The sequence below is a fragment of the Sinohyriopsis cumingii genome, chromosome 8, assembly GCF_028554795.1.
Source record: "Sinohyriopsis cumingii isolate HCF-2022 chromosome 8, ASM2855479v2, whole genome shotgun sequence".
Classification (NCBI taxonomy): domain Eukaryota; kingdom Metazoa; phylum Mollusca; class Bivalvia; order Unionida; family Unionidae; genus Sinohyriopsis; species Sinohyriopsis cumingii.
This window is the reverse complement of record NC_142968.1, coordinates 79,793,951-79,809,191: the sequence shown is the minus strand read 5'-3', so window position 1 is coordinate 79,809,191 and position 15,241 is coordinate 79,793,951. Positions and strand designations below refer to the sequence as shown.

General features: G+C 35.2%; 1 protein-coding gene across 1 annotated transcript in view; it reads right to left on the bottom strand.

The window, feature by feature from the left end:
• Positions 1 to 15,241, bottom strand: part of LOC149793953 (protogenin B-like) — a 185,008-nt gene that overhangs the window by 24,938 nt on the left and 144,829 nt on the right. Inside the window, exons 12-17 of the mRNA XM_089969073.1 lie at positions 13,937 to 14,053; positions 8,321 to 8,512; positions 6,785 to 7,043; positions 3,606 to 3,733; positions 2,302 to 2,460; positions 889 to 1,014 (exon numbers count right to left, since the gene is read on the bottom strand). Of these exons, the coding sequence (XP_089825199.1) occupies positions 889 to 1,014; positions 2,302 to 2,460; positions 3,606 to 3,733; positions 6,785 to 7,043; positions 8,321 to 8,512; positions 13,937 to 14,053 (981 nt within the window). The remainder of the gene's footprint in view (positions 1 to 888; positions 1,015 to 2,301; positions 2,461 to 3,605; positions 3,734 to 6,784; positions 7,044 to 8,320; positions 8,513 to 13,936; positions 14,054 to 15,241) is intronic.

Genomic DNA, 15,241 nt, shown 5'->3' with positions numbered 1-15,241 from the left:
CCATATTTTGAACATCAGATTGGCATCATTTTCATTCAAGAACAATACATAAGATTTCTGATGAAAACCTTCATTCGGCTAGACTTTCTGTTCAAGCTGAGTAGTGACAAGATTTTTACAATGGCTACCACATGGCCATATCCAACAAACGGGCAATGATATTAGATTCTTAGCCAAGTTTCTTAAGTTTAGATCTCCTACACAAGAGACAAGACAGGAACCATAAAAAAGTAAGTCTGGTGACCTCTGGAATTTTCAATTCACTTAGCTTAATAATACACCATATACAGAATCACAATTTTGAGCAATGTTACCATAAATAACTAATGACATTTTTCATTTTTGTAAATATGAAATTTGATCGTGGAATTAAAAGGACAACAAAACATGACCTTGTAATGATTGTCTAACAGAGAGCCACTTATTATATCTCGATTTAAACAATCAGATTGCAAAGTTTCATGGTCTACAAGCTGCTCAACAGTCAAGCAGACTAGAGTCAAGCATCTGGATGATCATGTTCACAATCTGCAAATGCACAAATGAACTTTTTAAATGTGTACAAGAAAGTCTTCTATGTCTACTTCTCAAAAGTTGTGAACTTCACATACTTTTTTAAAAATGTAAATGCATGTAGTCATCTTTATATTGTACTTGGTCTATCTCAAGTACAATGGAAATTAAAAATCTCCAAATTATACGTTGGTTTTATCCACCATATCCAACAGTACAAACACTATAATCTATATCTATTTTTATGATATGCACATTTGTTTTTGATAAATTTTACATTTACGGTTGTTTTTGATAAATTTTACATTTACGGGAGAAATCCTTATGCCTAATATTGATAGATACAAAAAGGTAAATTTAAATGTTAACACCTACCATCTTTTGGTGGTTGTGCTTTGACAATGTTGGACAGCAGCCCCTGACCAGCCTGTGTGTAAGCCTGCAGTCGTAAATAGATCACATCGGCTTTGAAGATAGGGATCGTCACAGATGTCACACTCCCTAAAAATAACCACACAAACTTTTATCAGAATTTTGATCAAGAAACAATGCTGACAACTTTCATCAATGATGATTACAAATTCTTGCCTTGTGTCCCTGCTGTTCAATGTGACATGTACTATTCTATCTAAGGATAAAATATTGCAGCATCGGCATGGAAATTCATTCATATTTGCATTTCAGGCTTTTACAGTGCATTTCCAAACATGAACACTGAATGACTAAAGATGTATGTGTGCGTGTATGTATGTGTTTATGCATATACATGTGTATGTATATTTGTGTATTTATATGTATACACGTGTGTGCATGTGTATGTATGTATGTACATAAGCATGCATGTAGGGTTTTACAGCGCTTCTAACATTTTATTTCCTACACAAGATCTAACAGGTTCAGAAAACAAGTGCAACCCTATGCATTTCTAACCTCTGCATTTGTTTTCACTCCTAATGATGTAATACATACCATTAGCAGAAAAACTAATGGAAGCCCTGATATGGTTAAGGGTGCATGTCCAGTTACTCTATCAAGCTCACGATGTGAACTAAGGGAAGTAAATCATGCCACAAAACTGTTACATATATTCAATTTGCATTGTTAGTTTTTATTTATTTATTATAAGCTGTGGTATTTTCTGACTTTGTATACCTGACAAAAATCACTGACCATTTTAAATTTCTAAAATAACCAATACATAACAAATATTTCCTCTATGAATATGGGTTTAATATTAGACACTGTTCACCACCTTCTATATTGTAATTTTAGTAACAGAGTTTATCTTGTAAACATTTGGAACTCCCTAGAATGAAATTTCCATTATGTAATATTGATTTTTAAAGAAAATGCGAACAGTGACCAAGGTCAGGTAGAAGTATACAAATCTCATTTACTCAAAAAATTATTCAACCCTGTGACGATTATCTAACTGTGATTCAACAAGACTGTTGGCAAATGACCACTTTACAGGTCACTACTGCACATCAACACGTTTAGTTTATTTAGAACTTGAATCATTAAGATTTGATTAATTCTAGGATTATTTGGGATTTAATTTGCAATACTACCAATTATTGTTTTCTAGGGTAATACATTTTTTGTGGAATTTTACAAAACTTGTTGGCTATTGCTCTTTACTGTTACTTTGTTTATGACCAAAGAGTCGTAACAAAACAACAATGCATAATCAACTACAGGAACACTTAATCTTTAAAATTAACAATAAAAAGGTGAGTGGGGAACAATAAAACAGACTTTATTTTAGATCTATATGCCTGAACTTACCATTTGTCTTTAGTGTCTCCCATTCATTCGTTGGTGATGTGGTATGCATGATGATGTACCCAGTAATGTTCCCATTTGGAGAGGCAGGAGGAGACCACTCTACCTGCACCTTCTGTGGTGCAAGGAAATGAATTCGAACATTCAGTGGTTCAGATGGCACTGAAAATTATTAGGCAATTATAATCTTCATCTACATCTTGGTAATATTATCTGTATCCAAATAAAAGAAAATGAAGATATTATGTATCCGTTCATCCATCCAAGTCATCTAAGACATTGCCTTTACAGATCACTATCACATCTTACCTCTGCCCAAGTTTGAGTTTAGGCTTGACCAATGTGGGTATGCGAGAAAGTTTGCCAGTAGCTTCCTGTGGGTTGATGGTTCATCCTGAGGTAACCTGGGTTCCTCCACTAAATGTAATTCCTACTATACACATGCTGAAAAATGGCATTAAGAACGTAAAACCCCACAAAATGCAAAACCCCAAAAATATATACAATAAACCGTAAAAAAAACACTAAAGCAAAATAAAATAAACACAAGGGGAAAAACTCTTTTTGTATTCATAATTAGTACCCACTGTTGTTCCAAGATATATTTAATCAAATTACCTTCAAACAATTCTCAGGTTAAGAAAACACTGTATCCTAAAAGACCGTTCAGTCCTACAATGATGAAAATTTTTTGGTCATAATAAATTCATGAAATGTATTGGATTTGAGGCATGTCCTTCAACTGAGAAGTCATTTAAAGATTTTTATATTTTTTTTTTAGTAGCAGTGGCTGTATTTAATAGCGGATTTATTTACAGTTCAAACCAGATGCATCTTAATCCACAATTTCTTTGGATCAAGTTTGGTTGAATCCAGCAGATGAATGTTTTTTTTTTACAGTGGCAATACGTGATGTCACATTCTCAACAGTTGCACAACTCTGAAAGGCATCATACCAGGTTGCTATGTGAACTTGTTCTCACAATAAAGTCCTTTCAGTTTAGTGTTGATACTCTTATTAAACAGGTACAGTCATGGATCATATAAAGTTGGTCCAATTCTGTTTTATCAACTCAATTTCAGTTATCAGTTTATTAGATTGAAGTATGCTATCATTACAAACCATTAAATATAACAATTTTGTGGTTCATTACATTACTGAAACACGACCTTGTTGGATCATCCCTCAGGAAAAGGTTCCTTCACTTTTATAATGCAGGTCACTTTTAAGGCACCAATGAATATTGTTTTAACAAGGAAGCAACGGACAGCATTATAATGAGAAAGGAATGTACATATCTACTCACCATCTTCTTTTGTAGCTTGAATTATGGGTTCACTGAATTTCCCTCTGGTCTGCCATGAGTGAGCCTGCACTGCAAACTGATATGATGTGTTTGACTTCAAGCCAACAATCAGGGCACTAGTCTTGTCACTACAGAGAACAGACAGAACAATACAACTACTAGTCTTGTCACTACAGCGAACAGACAGAACAATACAACTATCTAAATTTGCATTCTCCATACGTTTGAGATCTTGGGGATATAAAGCCATAGAACAAATCTAGTATGAATACCAACTGTAGTGCATATGCCGATTGCCCATATCTAATTCCCTTATTGATCTATATATACATCATACGTCCCTTAACTGCCTGTTGGAGGCTTTAATTAACAGATTGCACTGTGTAGCTAAAAAGAGGCCTAAGTGAGGCTGAGATCTCTCACCTGCCCACTTCTACCTAAATGCAAAATGAATGGGCTGTTGGTAAGAAATCTGGGTTAGCACGATACGTGAAGAAGAAGAAAAGCTCAACCATTCATGTCATGTACCTAAAGTACAGATTTTTTCAATATCTGCAAAGCTTGAGAAATGAACTTACCACTATAAAAAGTCAGTGCAGCCTGAAATAGAGGTCAAAGTCACCTAACCTTGTGATGAAAGCACAGTATTCATCATGATGTATTCCTTCACATTTTATGAATCAAGGTTTCCTAGTAAATGTACAGGGTGCTAAAACGTATTTGGTCATGAGCAAAATGCGAACAAGCAATATTTAATAAAATGTTAATTGTAGGTCATGAATTTTTTATGGTCAGGCATGGTACTGCATGAGTCTAGCATAACTGGAGCATGAAAATAAAGTTAAAACACATGATATAACCAAAGTCATTGAAAACAAAATAAACGAAATATAGGTAACAATGACCTACTTTAATGATTGGGTGTACATGTCAAGACATGTCCCCTCATCAATAAATTAATCTAGGTATAAATGTGTTTTGTATGTGTGTGTGTGTGTGCATGCATATATATATATAGTGGTGTGTTACTAATACAGATAAATACATCATCTGGTTTGACAATTCCATTATGAATAGAGATTGTGAAATAAACTTAAGCCACAAAATTTAACCAAAAGTAAATGAATCATGAAACATAGGTCACTGACCAACATTTGTAATGAGGGTTTTTCTGTACTTGTCAATATTCATGATTCTAGGTAGAAGAAACTAAAGGCAAAAACTTACCCAAAAATGTACAACAAATGAGCATGTACAAATTTAGCTCCCTTTCCATAGGAAGGTGCTATGAAACCCACTTCAAACTGTTACCTAAGACCAAGAAAGGAATAACGGTTGATATTCAGGGAGAGTGTACTCATCAATATGCTTTTATCTGTGTAGATGCCAATTCTGTGGATAGTACAATAGTTTAACTTTACTTCGTACAGGTGAGCTAAAATGTAAAATCTTTTATGCTTTCACATAAATGTGATCTATTTTTTACGTTATGTCAACCATATAAAGAACATTTGAAACAGTCCCTTGATGGAACTGATGCTATACTGGGTGAAAAGAATTTCCAGGAATTCAAAATAAGAACATATCTTCCTTTTAAACTGTTGAAAATCTTCAAATTAGATGCTGTAGTGCATTGCATTAAAAGCCAGCTCAGCTTGGAGTCATTTTCATTTAGCTCAAAGTAGACATCATTAGAAGTGTTTTGGTAAAACCAAAATGTCATAATGTTCATCCAGGGGTAGTAGTAAAAAAATTATTTCGACAGTTGGCATGGCAGCCATATTGGATGTATGACTGGGAACATTTTCATTTAAGAGTTGGCAAAAATCCCATCATAATAATCACCCATTCAAGAGGAGTAGTGACAAGATTTTTAAGACAGTTATCGTGGCAGCCATATTGAATATACAACCAACACCATTTTTCATTCAAGACCAACTACACATAATAGGAAGTCCATTGGTGAAAACCACGTGTTGATATAGCCATCCATTTGGAAAGGAGTTGAGATAACATTTTTGAAGATATGACTTGCTATTCGGGATTGCTTCCATTGGGCCATACCTGATGTAGGATTGACACCATTTTAAGACCAAATGGACATTTAAAAAAATCATCCTGATCAATCCCTACATTTATATTACTTTCTGTTCAAGTCGAGTTGTGGCAACTACATCTATAAGATGGATGTAAACGCCTCATTCTGAAATGACAATCTATTCAGGAGGAGTAGTGATCACAAGATTTTAAAGATAACTGCTGCTGTGGCCACATTTGAGTTCAGATTATCTCCATTTTTATTAGCACCAACCAGACATCATAAGGAATCTTTAAGTAAATATCTCATGTTCATATGATCATCTATGTTAACATGAAGTAGCAATAAGATTTTCAAGATGGTTACCATGGCAGCATAATGGATGTCATATAGGCATCATTTTCATAGAGTAATAACTAGACATCATAAAGTCTTTTAGTGAAAACTTCATATTGATATGATCAGATATAACAAGATTTTCAAGATGTCCACTGTCGGAGATATAATGGATGTCCAAGCAATACCCTTTTCATTTTGAATCAACTAGAACATAGGATGAATGTAAATGAAGTTTCATGGCAATCCTCCAAGTAGCTTAGGATGAGTAGCAATAACAAACCTGTGCTAATGGATGGACAGATGAAAGATAATTCCAAAGCTATTTAAACGTTGGTCAGCTTTCAGTAATGGTGCACTGTCTGAAGCAGGTTTGGCATCATCTGTAGAAATCTGAAAGGCATCTATGCCAGACAATTCAGTGAAAGATTTTGAGTTTTTATTTAGACTGGCCACTGCCAAACTTGAAACGCCTTCATAGCAAGATTCTATCTACTATTTTTGGTTGAAACTAGTTTTATGAAGTAGCGATCTGTCGACAGGTGGGCAATGCAGGGCTGTACCGTAAGCTCATTTGGCCAAAAAGACAAACCAAAACGGACAACATAAAAATAAAACTCTTCAACCTTCAATGCTGAACCTGCTGTCTTGTATCTTTATGCCTTCCAAGGACCAAGTCCATAGACAGGTAGGGGAAGTAACTCATACCAGAATTTAAAGTAAGCTATATGTATAAACAGGACCTAAACATCAATAACTCCCTACTGATACTTTAAGTTTTATTCCCTACGTTTTGGGATCTCACCTGCGCTGATATTTTTCCTCCCCAGTGGCACCATTAGGCTCCAATTCCTGGTATCGCACAATGTAGTACACAATCTCGTCAATGAAGTGTGGCTGTTCCCAGGTCAGATTAGCAGAGCTTGGACTCAGTAAATGGACCACAAGGTTTTCAGGAGCTGGTGGGATGGGGTTATCTGATGTCTGGAACTCCTCTACAACTGGTGATGAATACCCCTTTGATGTCTTTGCAGTAAGGGCCACCTCATAATTGGTATTTGTGTCTGCAAGAGAACATACTAATTAATAAGAAGGACATTTTAATTTGAAAGGTTAGGTTTCGTGTAGGATCTGAACATTTGTATTAGTATTTTTTTTAGATCTCAAGGACAAAAGTAAAACACATCTCTAAGATGAAGGTTCTGCTCAATGCAATATTTTGCCTTCTAATCATGCTATGTTTATCACTTGAAAAACTTGAACAGTCTATTATTGCAAAATTCATGCTTTTATTTCTAGCAAGAATACCATGATATATTATACGCACAATATGTGCTTAATAATCCTCTATGAAGGAATGAGAAGGGTATGGTCAACTGACCAATCAGTCTCAATGACCCAGACCCTTGTCCAGAGGTGGTCTTTAACTTAAGCACACAGGGCAGAAGCAACAATTTTCTTATTAGACTTATCATGGCCTCTGACCTTTAGATCCCAGAATCAACGGTTTCAGTACGACTTGAGCACACCAGCTAACTCATGAACAAAAATATTCTACAATGAGCATTTTTGTTTGAACCATATTGACCATGACCTTTTGACCTAAAATCGATAGGCTTCTTCCAGAGTTTAAGCTAGAGTCCTCCCTAAAACCTCTACTCAAAGCATAGTCTAGAAAATGAGTTTTTTCAGTCACAGTACCCTAGACTTTCAACCTTCATCAACAGTCTTCACTTTTACCCAAAATGAAAGTCATCTATAAACTTTCTGGTCATGGTGGCCATAGAAGTAGCTATCCGTCAAGAGAAGAAATACACGTATTCGGGTAAAAGTCAAAACCAACTGCAACTTGTATAGACCCAGATCGGCCATCACACAATGTGCTGGAAGATTCAGATCTATGAAATTTGTTAGGAGTAATCAGCAAAATCAAATAACAAAAACCCTGATCTTCTGGTGCATTATGCAATGGCAGCTAAGGATCTATATTGTTTTAAGTTGGACCCAACTTAGAAGCAAGTGTACAAGGTACCCATGTCATCCAGAAATGTCAGACATGCAGTCTAGCATTGATATCAGGTAGTACATTTTTAACAAAATTGTATCTATTACCGAACACACTACTTTCGCAATGCGCTTCTAATTCACCAGGAACACTGTTATGATGATGTCATATAAATTTAATACTTCAATATGAAACCTCCAGACTTGCAACAATGCCACAACTATCACTGGAAAAGTGACGCCTATTTCTCCCTACTAACACAAGCAAGAAATTTATTTCTCACTTATGCCACATTTTATATTTTTTTAAAGAGTTTCAAGGCTGATTATGTCTTACCTAGATTGCTGAGGATAAATCTCTGTGCGGGGGCAAGAATGGTTATGATGGTGGTGGTGTTGCCATACTTCAAGTTACGCATGTGAATATTGTAACTCTCCACCTCTGCTTCATCACCCATGTACTTCCAGGTGATGTTAACAGTGGTGGAGTTTATGATGAACACTTGCATGAATGGGGGGTGAACTGTACCTGCAAAATAAACAAGGAACAAACTTACATCTCTAGTATTTGTTGGAATCACCTAATTTTGCACAGGAGATGAGATTTACAGCATTTCATATATTTTTGGAGAAACTGTTATTATTGAAAGAATTTATCTGCTATAATCACATTTTGTAAATTTATAGACTTACCCTCAGCAACATTTTTTCCTCAAAGCAAGATCTATCCAACCATTAACAGACAGACTTGTTTCAGAGATTCTCCCACGGTTTTATCATAAAGGCTGGGTGGGTCCCCACTCGTCACAAAAAAGTGGGGGCGGGAGTAGAAAAAAAACTGAGGGGAAGGAGGAAATGGCTATAGTTCAATATTTACAAAGCACTTCAATATCCATCTTGCTTTCTTCATGCTCCACTCTGTAAGACCCCTACTGAAATCAACATCTTTAAAACTTGTTGCCTCTAGTTGTGTAAGTGATAATCTGTTGATTGTTTCTGAGCTTAATCTCTTTTTATGTCAATGAATATTTTTCTTTTACTGAGAACCCCTTGTCACAGTCTGCTGTCTGAAAAGGCATATACATGGTAAGCTTAGCCAGCTGGAACAAGTTTGAAAACTGTTCTTTATGGTTGTTATGTACAATTTTCCACAGCTCACAGGTATCGTCTTTTGGAAATTTCTGCTCCAAAATCAGATGTTTCACAAACATCAGCTCAGCCAAAGTTTAACTTTCTTGAATTAGCATTCTACTGACTAAAATGCTAAAATTTACTATTCCATAATGCTGTATTAGGATTTCAAGCCCATTAATGCCGTATTCTACTTGTTCAAACTGCTGTATTTTGATCAAATAAATATCTTTCCTTCATTTTTATTTTTAGATTCTTTATATAATTTATTATATTTATTGTAGGGCTATATGGTTTTGTAACACATGATCCACCTGGGCTAAATTGTGATGTGAAAAGAAAAAAAAGTTCATTCTACTTTTAAAATGTCTGTCTTTTAAGGCTGATTAGAATTGACTGAATTCATCGAATCTGATAATTTATCAAATTCAGATGATTAAGTACTACAGACGTAGATAAAGAACAAGTCAATTTAGATGTACAGCTAGCTGATCATGCAGCTTAAATGACGGTGAATTTGTTCTTTCAGAATTTTAAAGCAAAAAACAAGTTCTTGGTTAAAAATAATTAAACATCCAAAAAGATCAGATTTTACTCTTTAACCTATTTATGGATATCAAATATGTATAAAAAGATATATACATGTACTAACTACACTGATCTAATTTTACAGGCACAATCATTTAGTTAATGTGTTCTGTTGGGATTTTTGGCACACAGTAACAGATGCTATCAGGTAAAGTAGGTTCACTGTCCCTTACACTTTCAGGTTGTTTTATTTGCAGCATGACATTTCTAGACAATGCAAGATCATAAAAGCAAAAACTGATCATGAAATTGTTTTGCTTTATAAAAAAACACATGGGAAGATTCTCCTATAACTTTTGTCTGGTTCTCTGACGAACTCTTCTGAATCTAATAAAATCCATTCCGGACCAAACCTGGGCAAGCCAATATATGGATTTGACCAAAAGATTTCTTTGGTGGGTAGTTAATATTCTGCAAGCCTATCATTTATGGGTGACTTCAGTATGCCATATGGTCAAATAAAAGGGTTCTTAAGGGTAAACAAAAGTAACATTTGTATCAACAAGATCACTGTAAGATCAATTTTGTTATATATTAGCCTAAAATCATTTCCTGATATCACAAGTTTACTGACAAAATACTTACTCAAGGGATGGAATCCAAATGTATCCATTTGATGTTAACAATGCACAATGAGGTGCAACTGTTACCGCATTTAACCCTCACTGAAATCTGCACACTTTCTAAGCATATACTTATCTACTATGTTAAAAGGAAACTGCACTATTTTTCAAATGGAGTGGAATGCTGTACATTTTAAGTTCTAGAACAGATCCCCCATGTATTTAATTTATTATACAGGGTAAAGAATAAATATAAAATCAAATTTTCCTAAGCAAACTGCCTCCAGTAAAATGTTGCATAACCTACCGATAGAATTTAAAAAGACAATATTCTTAGATCCAACACTTGTGTAGTCTTTTTTCCATAAAAAGTTAACTGAAGGTCAGGATGTCATAGCAGCATAGCAGTGGTAATAGTACAAGAACTCAACACTGATTTTTTTTATAATAGATCACCTGACCAAACACACAAATTCTCACGGAACAAATGCACTGCTTGCCCAGAACTATTTCAAGTCAAAACAGAAAGGAAAGCAACACTAGCAAATCTTATTAATATATGATTAAACCAATAAGTTGGATTTAAATGTACTGTTAATAAAACTAAAATACAGCAATTGTACAGCAGACTAGAGATCATCCCACAAGGTATGACCAGAAATGCAAACTTTTTATAGTCTTTTGATATGTCTCTGAACTGAAACAATAGTATACTTATTCAAAATCAAGCAACCTGTGTTTCTATTCTCTCTTGCTTTCATATTCTTTATTTGTAAATTCTCTACCTTCTGTTGGGGCCCCAAGTGGCTGAGTGGTCTAAAGAGCTCTCCGTTAAGGATCACTGCCATCTCACCTCTGTCTGCGTGGGTTCGAGTCTCGGATTCGGCCAATGTGGGTATGTGAGAAAGCTTGCCAGTAGCTTCTCGTGGGTCGGTGGTTCTTTCTGGGGTTTTCCCGGGTTCTTCCTCCACCATTAATACTGGCCACGATGTATAGCCTATCATGTGCCGAAAAATGGTGTTAAACCCTACAACAACATCCTTCTGTTCCTTCTCCTTCAATGATGAACACAAATATACAAAAACCATATCTGTCCCTTTATTCCCCTGTGCTCAATCCTTCCTATAAGTTGTACATCAGTCTCTCTGAATGTCATAATAATAAGGCTGCTCATGGTTCAATAGAATAATTCCCTAAATTATGAATACGTCAAAACTGCACGTTATCTTTGTTGAATTATCTACTTTAAATTGGATAACTGACGTTTCTGATCAGGAGTACTATATGGAAGCTTCTTTAAGGATGGAATGGATCAAGATAGAATTACAGTAGCATGGGTTCCATTTAGAGTAGGCTTTTGTTTCGTGTAAAGAATGAAATAATTCAGATCTTGAAACATTTAAGACCTGCAATGAAATTAACTTTCATCTCATCACCGGAATGATAATTTCCTTTAAGACTTGTTTGTCATGCCCAAAAATCATTTTCTTTTACTGCATTAGAAAGACTTTCTAGCTTCCACTTGCCTCATCCCTAGTTTCACCTGTGTCTGGTAATTAGAGATGTCAAAATTTTGGGAAATTTCTACTGGGTACCCGTCAGTCCCAACAATCGGTTACCCAGGTACCGAAACAAAGGGACATTGTATTAAATGTGAACCTGAACTGCTTTGTTGTAGATTCACATGTGCCATGAGAGGTATAAGCATAATTATTACTAATGTAAGTGGCAAAAAAGCGTAATCTGAGCATAAAAAAAGAGCAATCTATATACATGTATTACATGACATAATTACAGAAAACTATATGAAAAATGTACATTTAATTTTGCTACTTACCTGGATCTGCAGCTAAAATTTTTGCACGATTTGGCTAACTCCATGTGGATTAATAGTTAGTACAAGAGTGTAGACACAAAAGAAATTTTTTATGCATAACACTCACTTCAACTAGTCAACATGTCTACAGTAATCTTCGCGAATTGTCATAAAATCCACAAATGATGATTGTTGTATTGTCCTTGTCCTGCCATGGTTCATCCTTTCACGACAGTCCTGTGCAACATGTTTTTAACAAATCCCTTCTCCTCCAACATTTTTCAGACATTTAACATCCATCAGTCACATTGACCAATTTTTTTTTAAAAATGATATCTGGCACAATTTATTTGTAATTTAGACTTGTTCGCTATGTATGTAGTAGTGGTTTCACATTCAGGAAACCCATCTGTTTTCTTGAAACTGTTTGATGCAAAATAAATGCCAAAAAAAATTACATTTACACACATGGTGAATTTTTATAAAATTTCTTTTTATCAATGTTATTAAATAACAAAGATTTTTTCCTTTATATTTAAGTATTTCAGTGAAAAATTTCATTCCATATATTGTTATTGTTGTGGGGTTTAACGCCATTTTTCAGCACACGATAGGCTATACATGGCGGCCAGTATTAATGGTGGAGGAAGAACCCGGGAAAACACCGGAAAGAACCACCGACCCACGAGAAGCTACTGGCAAGCTTTCTCACATACCCACATTGGCTGAATCCTAGATTCAAACCGCCGCAGACAGAGGTGAGATGGCAGTGATCCGTAATGAAGAGCGCTTTAGACCACTCGGCCACTCGGGGCCCCTCATTCTGTATAGTTGTCCATTATTTTGTAACATGGTATAAGAAGTGTTATGTTACAGTGACAAATTTTTGTGTTGCCTTTGCAGTAATAAAAAGTATTGTTTTGGGTTTCCCGCCAACAAAAAAGTACCAGTAAACAAACATGAACAGCGGCCCTGACTTGAACAGCTAATCTCACTCCAGTGCTACAAACTTGATGCAAAAATTACATTAGCTAAACTAGACATTTCTATTGTGCTTTTATTTGAATAGTACAATGCATTTAAATTTTATTTTGTCGAATATTTCTTAATCAGTACTTACTGTCGCTGTTGACGAAAGGTATTGACCCAGTTAATGTCATCAAGATCTCAAAACAAGCATGTTTAAGTCGTGAGAAAAATGGTGCACAAACCATGGATGGGCATGAAGTCAGGACGGTCAAGCTTGAAATACAAGCATTAATTCATTAATGGGTTGCAAGAGAAAGGATTGTATTACTGTATATTTATATAGTACATGTATGATAAGTAAACTACAAGCAACCAGATGAGCTCCTGAGATGATGAATGAATGCGCACATGACACGAACCTCGAACTGTAGTCGTTATTCCTTCTCAATCTGAACTTGGAAAACTTTTTTTTTTTGGTAATTGTATTATCTGGGTTATGATCAATGGGCGGGTACCCAAGTACATGTGTACCTGTTGGCATCTTTACTGGTAATAGGGAAACCATTAACTCTGAGCCCTGTAGTAGTGTATTGCATAATAAATTATCATGTTGCTGGGCCAATACACAAAATATATTTAATTTTATTGTGAAAGTTACCTCACACAGATCCAAATGATGAGTATTAATTTATTTGTGCTACAAATTTTAGATTTCCCAATGCCAAACTTATTTGACTATTGCAGTTTGTCTGATCTGCTGCTAGAAAAGAATTCACAACTCTATATAATGTCAAAGAATTCCCTCTGAAATTACATGAAAACAAATGACATACAACAAAAATAAGAGTACTTTTTATTTCCCTACAATAAAATCATTAAAACCTACCAGAGCTGGCAGTGGTACGGACTTTAATCCATGGCCAGTTCTTCTCAGAAAGTGTTGGATACCCCAAACTGGTGGCTGCCAACATACGCACCTCGTACTCCGTGTCCGTCTTCAAACCTGAAATACATAAAAAAATGAAAGCAAATTAAATTGGAATCTAAGCTGAGCTACGACCTGTTGGATGTAACATATATTTCTCAAAGGTAAAATTTAGATTATTAAGTTATTACCAGAAGGTAACTCACTGAAAGAAAAACATTCTCACATACTAGAATGAAATGTCACCAAAAATATCTAAAGAAAATTGTGGATATTCCAATAGTAACAGGTTGCACACCAATTTCATAAATTGGGTCTATTCCTATTTTTTAACTTAGAAGCTATCTTAATATAAGATACCTGTAAATGTACACGTGATCAAGATAGAGATGCATGTATCTGGACCATGAATGATCAATGTGTTGTCAGAATTGGCATGAGCCACTGGGGATTCTCAAAAAAACTATTCTTGGAACCTGATGTAGATATCAAACAGTGACTGAACTGCAAACTACCGCTGTCCATGGCTGCAATGGTAGGTTTGAACTGTGTAAGACTGTGCAAAACTGAAATGGATGACACTTATTCAGTTCCGATTCATCAGCATTCTGGAAATGAATTTCATCAATTCAGACCAGTGTCAGCAGGAAAATGCCCATTACAGTTCAGTTTAGTGTAGCCCAATACTTATATATCTATGCTATTAAGAAATGTAATTGGTGAAGTTAGTTTTATTTCTACAGAGGACAATCATGGGTTATTACCACTGAGCCTGAAGAGACATTCTGAATTTTATTAAGATTCTGTGTAAATATACTTCATTACGGGTACTTCAACAAAATATGTGCAAATCACCAGGAAGTGTATATTCCATGTTATATCATTTATGCTGCATTGAATTGGAAAGATTAATGCTTGACATGTAATTCAAATATATTCAAGGCACAAAGTCTGATATACTAAGTACAGCATGTGTATGTATGATTCACTTCACAACAGAACTAAATTCTGAGGAAAAAATCATGCAAATTTTTACATGTGATGTAGCCCATTTAAAGCACAACAGGCACCCACATTTTCATGTAGGACCAACTAGGTACTGTAAGAATGGTGAAAACCCCATGTTGAAATAGCCATCACATGATGGAGTAGAGATAGTATTTTCAAGATAGTCATCATGGTGTCCACATTGAGGATTAGTCATTTATATTTCGGACCCATAAAAGAACTCTTCTGATGATAACCCAATGTCAAGATCACTTCATC